Consider the following 15,284-nt stretch of genomic DNA (forward strand, 5'->3'; position numbering starts at 1 on the left):
AGCAAAAAGTTCTTCAGCTTCAGCTCTTTCTAAGTATTTCCTTTGTTTGAGACCCGAGTTGTCACCACTTCTTGGAAATTTTTAGCAAAAATCGAGTTTCGTCTATCCGTAGGCTGCAAGAAGTTTTATTTCACATTTTGATGAAAGATACATACATAAATTTTATCTGTTTCCTTTCACCAAAAAAAAAAGTTTGTTAAAAAGTATTTTTTAATTGTAACATAGAAACAAGCAGTTTCACCGTTCCAGTTGTTTCATCTTTTGAAGGAGAAAAGAAGTTAAACTACGTTACAAATAGACTAAATGGAGCATTACATTTGTAGAAAAGATCCAGGTCCATTGCCCAATATGTATGAGTAAAAAAAAGAGATAAATTGTAAGTGAAATTAATTTTGATAAATATTTAATACATAATAAAAACCCCCTAGATATTCTGTTGTAGCCTTGGAGCAGCAGTAAACACGATTTTCAGTACTCGTGTACAATACAGGTGTGTTGTAGTGACTGCTTTGAACGATCCCCATCTGTCAGTGCTCATAATTCATTAGTGCATTCTTTGATAAACGATCCCCCAATAGATAGGTTTGGTAAAACAGCCTACACATCTACTGTTTGAGGATTAGTGACCAAGTGTTTTCTGAAAAAACAGCAGGTTAAATATTGTGGAAAAATGCGTTAACATTCCAAACGTTGTCCTAATACTTCAGCAATGCCACACACAGGTGGACACCTTTGTGCAAATATCTAAATAGGAAAAAATGCAATGTCAAGCAAATAATATTTTTACAGGTATTTCTAAGAGTAAGCCTGGAATATCATTACAAGTTTTTTTGTGCTTGTGTGAAATACTACGTAGGTCGTGTACGTGTGCATACCATGTCACTCCAGCCTTCAGAGGAGATGATGGCCAGAAATACTAATGGAAGAATAAAAGAGAAAGAGATGTGATATAAAGTAGTATTGGAGCTACAGGAAGAGTCATTATAAGCGTTACGGCTAGAATGGGAATGAAATTTGAAGGAAGTTATGTAGTTTATTGTAGTAAAAATCAACTCTTTATTCAGCTTTTCTGATGTAAGGATACAAATGAGCGTCCAAAAAGTGTATGTTACTTTGTTGATCTTTTGTAATAGGCAGGTCCTAAATATTGTTAATTTTGAGTGAAAATGGTAAATGTTGTGTAGGAGACTTAAAACTTTGTGAAGTAACTTACTGACTTGAGCGCTGCATGTGGCTCTGCTTCACCCAAGGCCTTGGATTTGATGTTCTTGATTTTTTCCAAGCTTGGGTAGTAAAGCATTGTTTATTCAACTGTAGAGGGAAAGAATTGATGTATTCACGTAGCCGCTTTTAATAACATAGGCTACTAATGGTGTATTTTGCTCCCATGAAATACTTATGTGGAAGCTGATTAAGACATTTTCTTACTTTTTACCACATTAAGTTAATGGTTACATAGTTTCCCAAGAATATAGAATGATCTCGTACTGTAGCAGTGAAGCCGGGATGTTAGCAATTGATTGGCTGTATTTAGTTGGAGGAGTAGTAATGCGTACTACTCGGAAGAGGTGAAGAAATAGGTTTTCTCTAGTCATCCAGGAAGGAAAAGGTGGCAGAACTAAGGCTGGAATTTTTTTTCACCGTGAAATAGAGTTGGTGGAGATAAATATTCATCAGTTCATTTTCCAGGTTAACAGTACCTGCTATCTTGCTGTCACTGCGTTTTATTAGAAATAGAAATCTTAACAGCTTATTAAACTAACAGTGTCTTCCAGCAAAGCTTGGGAATACGCAGTACCAAAGACGAGAAGTTTCAATTTGGACAGAAACCTTTTTCTCATTAACTCACTTCTAAAATTCTTTTATTATAATTTCTAGCTGAATGAAATCTTTTTTTCCAAATAAAAAAGACCATGAATGAATGTTTTGGGGCTTGAAGCCAACTGAGGCAGTATTTATTTTATGCATTTGAGGAGGGAGATGAAACTGCAGAAGAGCCGAGAAACCAGATTACAAAGCCAAGAAATGTAATCACAGCAAGGAAAAAAAAAGAAGAAAAGTAAAACTCTAAATCCCACATGCAGACTTGATCTTAAACACTGCTGAGAGTTTGGAGGCCCTTCTAGTAAATCTATGACTTGCCTGAGGCTTGTGGGAGGAATGGGTCTGAGACAACTGCAGGCACCAATAGGAGAAAAATGAAAACCATGTTAAAGATAAATGGAACTGTTCTGTAAATGTTAGAAAGTAGATGGTTAATTAAGACCAGATCTCCAAGTCCAAACCACAAAACTTAAAATGGGAAAATATTTCCAGAATTGCCTATTATGTATTGTTAAAAAAAACCTACAGTGAAATATATGCTTTATTTTATACATGCCTCCAGCTAAAAATTATTCTTTTACACTCACTGACAGAAGAGTAAGACTGTTAATTCAAATCTAGATGCCCCAGAATTAAATTTAAAGAGCTGCAAAGTTTGCAGTTTTTGATACGTCAGCCATGCTCAGCTTGTTCGTGAGGATAAACCCAGGTATTTCACTGGCAGGTTTGGGCATCCTCTTTTCACTCCACACTAACTCAAAAAGCCTGCAGAGTGCACTGATATGATCGTCTTCACAATTTTTCGTTAAAATCTGACTGAATTGCCCAATCTAGCATGAGGTACTGGAGAACAGGAGATATTTATTCAGCAAAAACACAATATCCAAAATTGTGTTCAGTTAGATAAGCAGTAGGAGAGACGTAAAAATGCTCATTATGTCAGTATTATTCTGCATTTTGAATATCCCTGACGAGGGAATCTGAATTGATTAGTGACAGTGGAATTTCCCTATTGTAATGAAAATTACAGCTGCGAAAGATTTATAGGTGCTTCTTACCACAAAAAAAAAATAATCCCACAAGTATAGCGATTTCAGTTGTAATTGAAGATATCCTGAAACAACCACCTTAAACTTTCTGCATCTGTGCCATTAAAAATATAAGCAAAGAAGACGCTGCTTCCGTTCTTAAATCTAATAGCATTCAAATAGACTACATCCATACATGGATGGTATCACTGCTAAACACTAACTTTCTTATTTCTTCCCTGAAGTCCTGAACTGATAAATAGGCAAATTCAAAATGCTAAGGCTGAGGACTTCTCCAAACCCCTGTCGTTTTGTTCTGCAGTTTCAGCCCAGAGACCGGGCTCTCAGACCAGCCTGGCCTCGTTGGTAGGGACGCTGCAGGTCATTTCGGCTCGGGGGCCTGGTGGGCAGCTGTTGGGGTTTTTACTTCTCTCTTCATCGTCACGGCATGCTCTCCTAGGAGAGCGGCTGTGTCAGCTGGAGTCCTCTGGGAGGAAGGCACTTCTTTCCTAGACACCAAATAGGTGTGCCGAGGGAAGACCTTTTAGAGGTGGTGGGTGAGGGACTTTGCAGCACAGGTCTGGGAGCCTGCAGCTCCCGTAGAGGCAAGAATAAAGTTACTGAAAAGCAGTGCTTGCGGTAATCTAAAAAGCAACAGATCTAACTTGCAGAGCAGCAGGCAAATCACTGTATATAAACTCTCTTGTGTTTATTTTTTGTTTTCCCTAGCTGCTTCGAGTTTTTCGTTTATATAGTAATGAAAACTGTTTTGAAGGTGATTTAAAAAGTCTTTTGGACGACTTTGAGAGTGAGAGGTCCAGGCCAGTTCTGAAAGCTGTGACTCACCCAGGGCTTCCATTACAGAGAGAAAATGTATTACCTTGCGAGGGGCGCGTGGACACCGATGGGCAGCCCGGGGGAGTCGCAGGGCCCGGCAGCTGTGTGCCCCCATTGAGACAGGTGGCTCATCAAATGGGCTGGCATTCTTTTGCGAGTTCTAATTCCTGGCGCAGCTAGGGTGCAGTTTCTAGTGCTACTTCAGGATGCAGCCCATTGTTGAGTATCAAGCAGAAGCAGAACGAATAGTGTAGGGTAAGTGGGGTTTCCTCTTTTTGCTTTGTTTATTCTGGTTATAATTGTTGATGTATTTAAACGCTGAACCCTGGTCTAACTTCAGCTAAATCCAGCTGGGAACCTAGTCCTTATCTTCCTAGGGGGTTAACTGCAGAACAGTGGTCAGTTACCCGGTTTATCCCCCATGAGATCCAGATTACTACACAAAAAGCTGATTTACCATGAAGGATGCCGATGCTTTAGGCGAGTACTTCAGCAACTTGCCTGAAGCGTGTGGCCTATACAGGCAATAATAAAATCTGTAAGAGGGTTGTTCAGTGGGTAGTAGAACTACTGAAAATGAAGAAATGAAGAAAATCAAGCTCAGAGTCGAAAGAATTCCAGAAAATGCAAGTAAAGGAATTGACACGCATTTCCTTCGTTTCAGCTCCGAAATGCAATGGTGAATCGGAAAACAGGGAAATTCTCCATGGAAGTGAAGAAGACAGTGGACAAAGGGGTACAATGTATAAAATATTCCAACTAAGTATAAAGCAAGCAGTTCATTTTTTTTAGCAACTTTTAAGATTGCCGTAAATATGATTCACTGCAGTATATTTTTTTTCACTCACTGAATATAAACATCGTTTGTAATTTTATCCGCGACTAACCACTTGATCTTTTATACATTTGTTATAGCAAACTAACTTCTTCCCCCCTCCTCTTCTGCCTTTCTTGTTCTGAATCTAGAAGCGGGTATTGGTGATGACAAATGACTACTATTACACAGACATCAAGGGTACTCCGTTCAGGTAGAGCCGACCATAATAAATGGACGTTTCATCAGACGCATTGGACTTGCATTTGTTCAGAGCTTGTGATCTCATTAAAAGCTCATCAGCAAAAGCTGACAATGAAATATCCTTGGACAATGCTGAAAATAGCAAGGAAAAGGAGCCTACCAGCATTCCTTTCAGCTTTTCCAGGGATGGAAAGTTTGTGCAAGCTCACACAGGCAAACTCACAGTGTTTGTCATGGCTTACGTTTCATTAAAAAAATATTCAGTTGAGGTTTACATTGAACGAAGGGCTTTAGCAAGTGCTTGGAGAGCTATAAATACTATAATCCATTTAAGTAACTACATATTGAGCCCCATTTTCATTTTTTTCCACAACAAAAATGTAATGTAAAATGAGATAGTATTTCACTTCCAATTTGAGGTTTGGATATTTTGTTTCTCTGAACTACCTTCAGTGTATTTGTATAACTAAAACTGAGTAAGTCAGCCATGTTATTTTGGCATGCATTAGGAGGAAAAAAAAAAAAGAAAAGGAAAGAAAGACAGGAAGTCACTTTAAAAATGCTCATATTTGAATTAGAAATAATCCATTAATAAAAGAATACTAACTGTACCTTATGCTTAAAGCAGGAGTCTGATAGCTGCAATACTCAACTGAAATTTTCTTCAATGGAACTGTTTCAGAGAACCTCAGCTACATTTCCACATAGAGAAAGTATAGGCACATTTCTCTGATCTATAATGCATGTGTTTATTCTTGTTAAAATTCACACATAGGTGGTAAAACTCAGTGTTGTTTTTGTTTGGCGTTTTTTTTTTAGGGCATTTTTTGTTATTTGTTGTTTGGGGTTTTTTGTGTTGGGTTTTTCTTTTTTTTTTTTTTCTGCGACACTGGCGTTCTTATCCTAGTTAGTAAGGAGATATGGGGCTACGTGTATGCATGCAGTGCGAGCTCTGATTCTTAGGACAGAAATATAGTAGGTAAACTGTCCTGCCTTTTTCAGCGTGGTCTGTATCTGGTTTTGGTGGGTAGGAGTTCAGATTCAGGAAGACGGGGGGGCAACAGTTATTAAAATATATACTGTAGTGTCAGAGATGTTTACTGTTCAGCCCATTTCCCGATCGAGCTGTTGATTGTGGCGTGGGTGCTCCCAGGAGTCGGTGCCTCTTCGTACCTAAAGTACCAGCCCGTACGTTTTCATCGTACCGATTGCTGGCAGGTTCCTGGCCTCATGTAATCCCCTTGAGCGAATGAATGCCAGAAGGTGTTCCGGGTACGTGTTCGATAGGAAGAGGCGTGGAATCCCCCAGCCAGTTCATTCAATTTGAATAGTTTAAATGGTAGACTAAAATCCAAACCAAAACTGGGTACGTAACTCTTGAGAGTTCATGAAGCTGAAGTCAATGCAAAAACCATTAAACTAGCTAAAAATATGAATCACAGAAAAATTAGTCCAAGAGGAGTCATGATGCTGTTGTCACATATGAAATTCTTTTCCTCTCAGTAGCTCCATTGATTCCCACCCTCATGTAGTTTCTCAACAGCTTAGTCTGATTTACAAAAAAATTGTCTCCTTCATTGTAAGACCATGGGCATGTTCAAGACTCAGCTGAAGAAATCTCACGCTGGGTGAAGCAGGGAGCTTAGAGGGGCGCGTTTATTAGTTTGCCAGAGAATAACGGTTTACTGCACCTCTAAGAACACATAAATACAGCCGATTCTCGCAGACGCACCAGAACTGAGACAGCATCGAAGCAGCTAGTTGAACAATAAATATGACCAGTGAGGGTTTGGAAACAAACAGTTTTCAAGTTAGTCACAGTACACTAGCTGGAAACGTTAGAAATGAACATAGCTCTGAATGTCTGTTATTGTTTGTCTCCCAGATTTCAAGGTCTGCTTTATTTCTCTGCACAGTTTAGGTGTGGCTCTCTCTAGAGGACATGGAAAATATTTCTTCAGAGGGAATGTAACTGTAGAAGAAGGTAAGATACCTACCTTCTCATGTTGCTTACACAGTAGTTTTATTGTTGATTTGGTAGACCTAAAACTTGTATGTTTGTCTGCAGATTCCATAAGGGAATTAGATGTTGGGTTTTTTCAATTTTTTTTTTTTTCTCTTTAAAGATCTTTTACTTCATAGGATTTTTTCCCTTCGTTTATATTAAGCACAGTCGGACTGTTTGTGAAGCTTCTTTAGATGGGCATCATCTTCCGTCCTCCCCTCCCTGTGCTCCGGAGAATCGCTCAGGGTCCAATGTTAATTACTTGTGGTGTTTTCTGAATGAAGTAGCCACTGAGAGCACCGGAATGGTTTTGGCTTTTTTGTTCCCAGACTGCACATTGTGAAGTCGTTCAGAGCTATAACCACTTTGGGCGTTGTCCACGGGATTTTACATTTTGCATTTTTATAATAACAGTAGAAGTAACTGGGGGAAGAACTCTTCTTTCTTTATGGTGTTGCTTTTTGATAAGTCCACAATTAAAATGAGTGGAGGAGTCAGCTGTGAGTGGTGATAAAGTCATTTGGCAATCAGATCAAAACCAAAGTTCCTGAAGGTGAAGGAAGAGCAGAGACATTTCGTAGGAGTGAAGAGAGGGTTGAGAGGTTTTAGCAGTTGCTGAGCAAAACCATGTTTCAATAGAGGAATGCTTTCTGATTTTGTGCTTAAGTCTCCATTTCCAATTCTGCTTCTTGTTTTGTCAGTGATGTTAAACAAGATAGCTGATTTCTTCAGGTCTTTGTTCCTCAGCTGTATTTTGGGAATGAATATGTTCCCGTTCCCAGGAGAGATGTAAAAAGAAATGTTTTAAAGTTTGAACCATTTGCACAGCAAATCCACGTCTAGATAGAAGAAGAGCACAGCAGGAGACGGGAGCTGCCGACCCTCCAACTGTTCCCAACATACCTCTTGCCTATTTTCTGTAACCCAGCCGTACGTCGCAGCCAGTCTGGCTGACATTTCCTCCCAGACGCATCACCAGAAACGTTAACGTAACCAGAACTGACTGTTCCTTTTCTCCCACTCTTACCTTCGCTGGTTCCCTGTCACTGGCACCTCACTGTGCTCCCCAAGGACTGTCATTGCAGTTCCAGTTTTGACTTCCCTGCTTTCCTCTCTGTCATTGCTGCTTGTGTGCTCAGAGGGTTTAAACCCAGACCCTGCCTTCTGAACCCTCTTTGCTTATTGTCTATTGAGAAATGTTTTAAGAGTTTTTAAAATTGCCAAAGTACATTTTTATTGTGCTATATAACTAATGATATAGTTCTTATTTACAAGCATTTGCGTGACCTGTTAGTACAATAAACCTATTCTGACCGATCCCGTAAATTGCTGCTTGTGTTTATGGGCTGTGTACTTAGGTTTTGAGGGGATCGTTGTTTTTAAAGATTTTTATTTTTTTTTTAAAGAGAAAGAGAACAACTCTCATGAAATGAGAAGTATGTATTTTAGCATAAATAACTTCACTAGTCAAATAGAACAAGGAAATACAAATAGGAGTCTGTTACCATTGTGTCCTTCTCTTTGCTCAAGTTTTCTTCTAAACTTCAAATACATCATGTGAGTAATTTGTATGAGTTAAACATATCAGCACAAAAAAAAAAAGTTTTTCCTACCTTTTCAGTTTTAGATCTGATTTAGTTGGCTTTTGCCAGTTTGTTAGACCCTAAAGCGTATTTGAACATAGTTTACTGTGATTTATTACATTGTGGTAATAATGCACTTTCCAAGAAGGAAGGGTTTATGTTATGGAGCGTATGTAAATAACCATCTGTTACCCAGACTGCTCCCTGAATAACCCATTATTATTCCTGTTACAGGTTTACATGATTTAGAACACCCTGATGTATCTTTAGCAGACGAATGGTAAGCCTTAAACAAAGCATGAAATTGGTGTCTGTTACCTTTCTTGGTTTCATATTGTTTGTGCTTGCTGAGCCTGATTCTTTATGTTCAAAGACAAAGAGAGATCATGCTTATACATATTAACGTTTTAATGCTTTGACAACATGTTCACAGGTCCTATTGCAACACTGACTTACATCCTGAGCACCGTCAAATGACTCAGTTAGAGGCAATTAAACGCTACCTCACAGGAAAAGAGCCATTGCTCCAATGCAAGTATTTTGTTACATGTGCATGAGTAGGCTTTCCCCCAGCTAAACACTGTCGTACTCAACCTTCTACAGAACGTAGTAGTTTAACCAGTGATAAATTGAGATTGGATTGCTTGGCTGATGTCATTTTGGAATTTCATTTGGTTTTGAGCTTTTTCCAGGGTATCGATGATGATATTGACAATACAAATTTCTGACTTTTACGGTGAACAATACGCCTGAGCCAAGCACTCAAGTTTCTGTTCAGATGGTGTGGCTATACTATGCGATAGTATCGCTCTGTCTGGTTTTATAAGTTGAACGGGATTGGTCTGAATCAATCCTTGGATCATGCCTCTAAAGAATATGCCAGATATTTCATGAGTATTTTAGGGAGAATATGTATGCAATTAACATTTCTGAACTGCAAAGCAGAATAAAAAAAGTTCAGATGGATAGCTGCATATGTCTGTTTGCAGAACTGTAGAACGCTTGTGACTGTTAGTAAACGGAACTGTTTTAACCTTACGTCATATGCAAATGCGAGCATTAGATAGTATGTACGTGAATGCGTTCCATGAAGTGGAGAATCACTTTCTTGTTTTTTAATCTACAATTGTTAGTAGTGCAATGAAATGCTATACAAAAAACTGCATTGTGGTAAAATACCATGTAATATTACGTAGTAAATGCTTAATAGTGCGAAAAGTTGAATGCATATCACAGATAAAATATAGTACAGTGTCAAAAAAATTATCGTATAGTCATCTAACAAAAAAAAAATAATCTCTGAACATATGTTTACCGATTTTAATGTATTTTAATAGGTGATAAAGAATTGATCCAGGAAGTTCTGTTTGATGCAGTCGTGAGTGCACCAATTGAAGCTTATTGGACCAGTCTGGCATTAAATAAATCAGAGTGAGCGACTTTGTGTCAGTCGTTATGTGTCCGTCATGGGTGAACTTTTAATAGTTATGTTGGTGAACTGGTGGAATACCTAACAAATCCTGATATGCATGAAAATGTTTTATTAACCATTTGGTCCCACATAACACCAATTCTGAGTTCAGTGTTAAGTGTTTATGTTGCAGTGTACATTATGATGAGTAGTTTTAGGGTTACCCAATTTTCTCAATAAATTAATTTGTATACTAATGAAATTGCATACTGACGACACCTTACCGTTCTGAGTATTTCTAACAAACGGTTTAGAGTACTTGAGAAATTTAATGCAAAATTTACAAACATTGTTGATGGAATTGGTAATTTGTCTCAGAACAAATCATATATAGAAAAATCTGTACTGGTAAAATAAATTTATTTAATAATTTGGGGGGTGTGTGTGTGTGTTTTGTTTGTTTTCCTGAACTAACTGGGATCTAGGTTCCTGTTACAGATAGATAATCAGGAGATTAGCTGGTCCTTTTTAGAGTTTATATGTTTTACTTAATTAATTTATGTTATGATATACTAAGGCGTGAAGAAACACATTGTTCTATATATTAATGAAAACAGGTGTTAAGATTAGCAGTTTGCATGAAATACTGTGGTTGAAGGGCAGTTCTGGAGATCATCCTAATTAGATTTTGTTAAATTTGAACCATTTTAAAAAAGTTGAATGAAAAAATATATTGCTGTGAAGCACATACTCATACTGAATGAGTAAAATCAATGTGAATAAGATCTGATTAATTGAAGTAAGGATTATCCAGTCTTCTCTTAGAAGATAAGAAATTGTTGCATGCTGATATACTGTAGACATTGAAGAATTTATATAGAGGGATAAGGTTTCTTGGAATCCTCCTCCACAATTAAATAACAGATCCAGTAAACACGAACATCCAGTAAACACCTGTGGAGAGATACTAGTGGGAAACTTTTGATCCCCTTTCATGTGCTGACTTACGCTAAGGAGATGGGCCATTTATTGAAGGATGAAGTATGAGACAGTAAGAGGGCTAAGGCTATGGCCCCTGGTTTTGTGCTAGGACTGAAGTTCTTGTAGCCATACGAGCACTAGTTTTAGAGTAGCTGGCTTGGCGCTGATACCAGTGCAGCAACAGAGTTCGGCCTGAGCTGCCCGCCACGTTTTCTTCCTATGGTCTGGAGGCTTAGGCCTATCCTAAGGGCAGCTACGTTGGAGCTAGCTGTTTTAAATCGAGCTTAGCTTGTGCTTCCTTGAGCAACAGTCCCGCCTGTGACTTGCAGCACAGATGTACTGCAGAAGTGTTGAATGGACGAGGGGCGAGATCTGGAGTTCCTGCCCATCTTGAATCACTGGGTGCCAGTGGTTATTAAATAGATGGTATATAACTATGCCACACCTCTTTATTCTATGGCTTCCATATAATCCCTCACCACAAATCCTACAAAATTTACTGTCATTAACTTTTAGTGACTCTTGGTCTAAATAGCATTTCTACGCTGCATGTTTTCCAAAATCCACATGACTTTAACTTAAAAAACAGCATTTAAAAAAAAGATAAAAAATTAAGGGAGCTATACTTAAAATAATCTTTCTCAAAAATGTGAACGCTTGTACTTTCTGTGACCAGTAATATAGCTTTATCTGTTTACTGTCTGGAAACGTTATCTTTGCTTGTGTTCTGCTCTATTTCAGAAACTCTGACAAGGGAGTGGAAGTTGCCTTCCTCGGAACACGGACTGGACTATCTCGTATCAACCTGTTTGTGGGTCCGGAGCAGCTTACTAATCAGTAAGTAACAAAGCTACGTTTGGCAACCGTGTGAGAAAAGAAGAAAAAAAATATATTCATTTTTAGGAAGCCCACCTACTGTTTCTTCCAGGGTTTTCCACTGGCACACTGAAATAAATAGAATGAATTAGGATTTTATAGGATCCCTTCGATTCTTCCTTCAGCTAGAACATTTGGAGCAATGAGCTATTTTACACCTGTAGTACATACATTCACTTTCCACCCGCTTCCTTGGGGTTAGCCTCGCATCTTTATTCTCCAGAGCAGAATTATGAATATGCTACATCAGCAAATGATGGTTTTTCTTTTACTATCCCATCTAAAACCAAAAATCTGTAGGCTTTTTCAGGGATTTTGCATCATTGTGGAAAATTTTGGTGTTGAAATAAAGCCAAGTGACAGAAGTGGACTGGGTGAAAGAGTTATTAGGACACGTCATCACTCAGAAGTTTCCTATCTTGCTTGGAGAAGATGTAATCTAGCGGAGGTACAGATTTCTTAAAATGGAGAGCTATAAAATAAGGTCCCATAGTTAATGACTTTTTTGCAGGCAGCAATTTGATACTGTCAGGCAAATCTACGTGCATTATGCATGTAAAAGAAAATCTGCACTTGATGTTTACCATAAACTAAGTTTGTTGAGTATAAAATTATATGGTGCTTGTATGACCACAAAATATTGTTGTAGCGTGAGTAGCCTGGCGGGTGAGATCGGTAGCACTGTCGTGGTCAGCCAGCGTACCGGATCAATAGTGTGGAGACCGCGCGCGCTCTTTTCACTGACACGAACTTTCCTCTGTCGACATTGCCCGAGACTACTGAAGAATGAAGTATGTAGCAGCCCGCTACCATGCCTTACATATTAGTTGCAAAGTAGGCTGTTAAATTAATTTTTTTCATTACTTAAGAATGAATACCAGTGGCAGCAAACTACCAGATCTCCGGTGTCTTGTCCACTTTGCACGGTTCACAGAGCTTGCGTTGTGCTGAGAGAAAAAGGCTCTTTAGACGAAGCGTTTTTATTTGTACACATCAGTGTGAATGTTTTTCATGGTACTTAGAGGCACTATTTTTTTGGTACTTTTTCCATCCTTCACAACAAATGCAATTGCAAGTGCGTCACAAATAAATATTAGAGGCTAAAGTTAATCTTTTGTCGAACAAATGGTGTTAGAAAAATTGTCCAAAACCATGTTCTTTCCCAGAAGATTGTGTTTTGTTTTTTCTTGCCTTTCAAAGCTAGAAACTATTGTGTGCCATGCAACAAACAACAAGTGTTTTCTTTCTGTCTTCTTTCTCAAGAGATTTCCTGACAGCTGAAGATAAGGAGAACATTTTTAATGCTGACCACTTTCCACTCTGGTACAGAAGAGCTGCTGAGCAAATACCTGGGAGCTTTGTTTATTCAATCCCGTTCAGTACAGGTCTGTTCTTTTGTTATTCTTTAAGTGCTGAGCCACGTATGACGCTGAAAGGATTCCATGTCAGTACTGAGTGGGCTCTGTAGCGAATCACAAATGTTAATCTAAAATGTGCATTGAAAATTGCAGCTAATTTACTGGTTCTTTGACCAGGTGCATCTTTTATAGGGCTCCAAGTAAAGCCCCGAGATGTGGTGTAACAGTTTTCATTTAATATTTGCACAGGCTGAACTTACAGCCTGGTGTTTCAAGCAAGACAAGTGCAACAGAGCAAGCGTCCGCATTAATGAGAAGCCCTACCGGTTGTCACTTTGGTTCCCACTTTTAACAGAGAAGGCAAAAAATGGCTACTAATTTCAGTGTTTTAAGCTTCTTGTTGGATGTTGGGGAATTTTGAAATGCCAGTGCCGGTATGTTCTGTGCATACGTAGAACATGGCATTGGCTGTCTTATTAGCTTATTTTTCTGAGCACTAAATCCACATGGAGTGTTACTTCAAAACAGGGGGTAAAAGCTCAATTTCCTCATTCTGCAATATGTTATTTAATTTGTTTTTGGTTTTATTTTGTTTTTTTTTTCTTAATACACCCTGCAGAAACAGCAAACAAAAGCAATGTAGTGACAGCCAGTACTGCTATTCAACTGTTGGATGACAGAAAATCTCCAGTTGTTGCAGGTAAAATTGTTGTATTTTACTTGTTTTGTGAAGTTTTTTTAAAGCAGTGTCTGAGTTCCTCACTTCCTGTTTTAGGTTGGCAGGAATTTAATGTGGGAATATCATCGTTTGAGAAGAGAGGAGGAGGGAAAGATGCAGTTGCACCTATAGGATATAATTGAATGACTGAGTGTAAAGAACACTTAATGCCGCCTCTCCCTAAGAACTTGATCCTTTATTAATTGACTGTCCGGGCTCTGTGTGAGGTTTGGAGTTTGACTTAATGGAAATAACCATTATCAGTGAAGTGTTTTTGGTAGACACAATTCTATATCATCATAAATCAGAATATGTTATGTTAAGAAAAAGGAAATACAAGAAAGATCTATCTCATGTATAAAGGTTCCACGCAGTCGCCAGGTTTGAGCAGCCTGTCCTATCACAAATGATACAGAGCGGTCATTTTGTCTAGATTAGCAGAGATGTGATTTTATCAGAGCATATAAATTGAATAAAAAAGTTCTACGACTAAAAGATGAAGTTTGACAACTACAGACTGGAAATAAACCACACAGATTTAAAAATGAGAGGAGGTAATTTGTAAATTGTTGGACATTCAGATGCGTTTTTGAATAGTTTTCTCTAGTTCCCAGTGGTTACTGACGTTGAAAGATGAATTAGAGAAGTCTTATGTTTTATTGTGCCAGAAACCAGGCACCCTTATCTCAGGGAAAATTAGGTACCTACCACACATAACAAGAACCAGCCTGTTTTTCTTATATTTAAAATATGATTTAAAATGCAGTAAGATTCAGTGAATACAATCCTGAAAGAACAAGAATGTGCCAGATAATTGGGAAATCTCTAATCTCTTTCCTCTGACACCGAATACCTCCGTTGATAATAATAGATTTTGTACGGTCAATAGGAAAGTATCCTTCTCACTCCAGTTTGTGTGAAAACATTCTTCACAACTTCCTGAGCTGGCTGCTGTTGGCTTGGAGCAGGTGACATAAAAAATGCTCCATAACAAAATGACATATAACCAACTTCAATACTGTGTCAACAAGCTCGGGCGATTTTTGTAGTAGTTGTAAAAGAGAGAGGCGGATGTTGCTTCCGTTTCCCCTGTAATCATGTTTAGTGTCAAACATGCAAAAGTCCTTGGGTCCCGTACTGTCTAACTAAAATAAAGACAGGGTCTTCAAAGCCTTTTAATAGCAAAGCTTGTAAAAGATTTCCATGATAGCTATAAATGCATAATGCTATGAAAGATATGAGCAGTGTATTTGTATTCTGAAGCACATCAGTGGATTTTTGCTTTTGTTCCTGTAAACTTTAGAAACTGTCCGCTAGATTTTTTTTTTAGTATGAAGCATTCTTAAGAATTTGCTTTGAATATTTTTTCCCTTCCCTTATGTATGGTTGCATGCGTTCAGGGTTTTTTTGAGAGTTGGGGAGGCTTCTTTGGATCCGTACACCCCATTTTCCATGAAAGTATCTTTCAGCCAGCTACAGCTATTCAGAGACAAAAACGTATATGTATTATTCTTGTCCTCTTTAAATTGGAGGTCATAAATCCAACTTGTCAGTCCTACTTTTTCCACCAGAAGGCTTTCAACAAAGTACCCAGTATCTAGTTCAATTTTTAGGTTTTATTATAACGTTGATAATAATCTGTTTT

The 15,284-nt window shown here is 38.3% G+C and overlaps 1 protein-coding gene across 1 annotated transcript in view; it reads left to right on the forward strand.

Moving 5' to 3' along the window:
• The window catches only part of CACNA2D3 (calcium voltage-gated channel auxiliary subunit alpha2delta 3), a 457,404-nt gene that overhangs the window by 353,084 nt on the left and 89,036 nt on the right, over positions 1 to 15,284 (forward strand). Inside the window, exons 18-26 of the mRNA XM_054215897.1 lie at positions 4,354 to 4,425; positions 4,656 to 4,717; positions 6,624 to 6,691; positions 8,530 to 8,575; positions 8,729 to 8,826; positions 9,633 to 9,726; positions 11,429 to 11,524; positions 12,827 to 12,948; positions 13,541 to 13,621. Of these exons, the coding sequence (XP_054071872.1) occupies positions 4,354 to 4,425; positions 4,656 to 4,717; positions 6,624 to 6,691; positions 8,530 to 8,575; positions 8,729 to 8,826; positions 9,633 to 9,726; positions 11,429 to 11,524; positions 12,827 to 12,948; positions 13,541 to 13,621 (739 nt within the window). The remainder of the gene's footprint in view (positions 1 to 4,353; positions 4,426 to 4,655; positions 4,718 to 6,623; positions 6,692 to 8,529; positions 8,576 to 8,728; positions 8,827 to 9,632; positions 9,727 to 11,428; positions 11,525 to 12,826; positions 12,949 to 13,540; positions 13,622 to 15,284) is intronic.

This window comes from Rissa tridactyla, chromosome 10 (genome assembly GCF_028500815.1).
Source record: "Rissa tridactyla isolate bRisTri1 chromosome 10, bRisTri1.patW.cur.20221130, whole genome shotgun sequence".
NCBI lineage: Eukaryota > Metazoa > Chordata > Aves > Charadriiformes > Laridae > Rissa > Rissa tridactyla.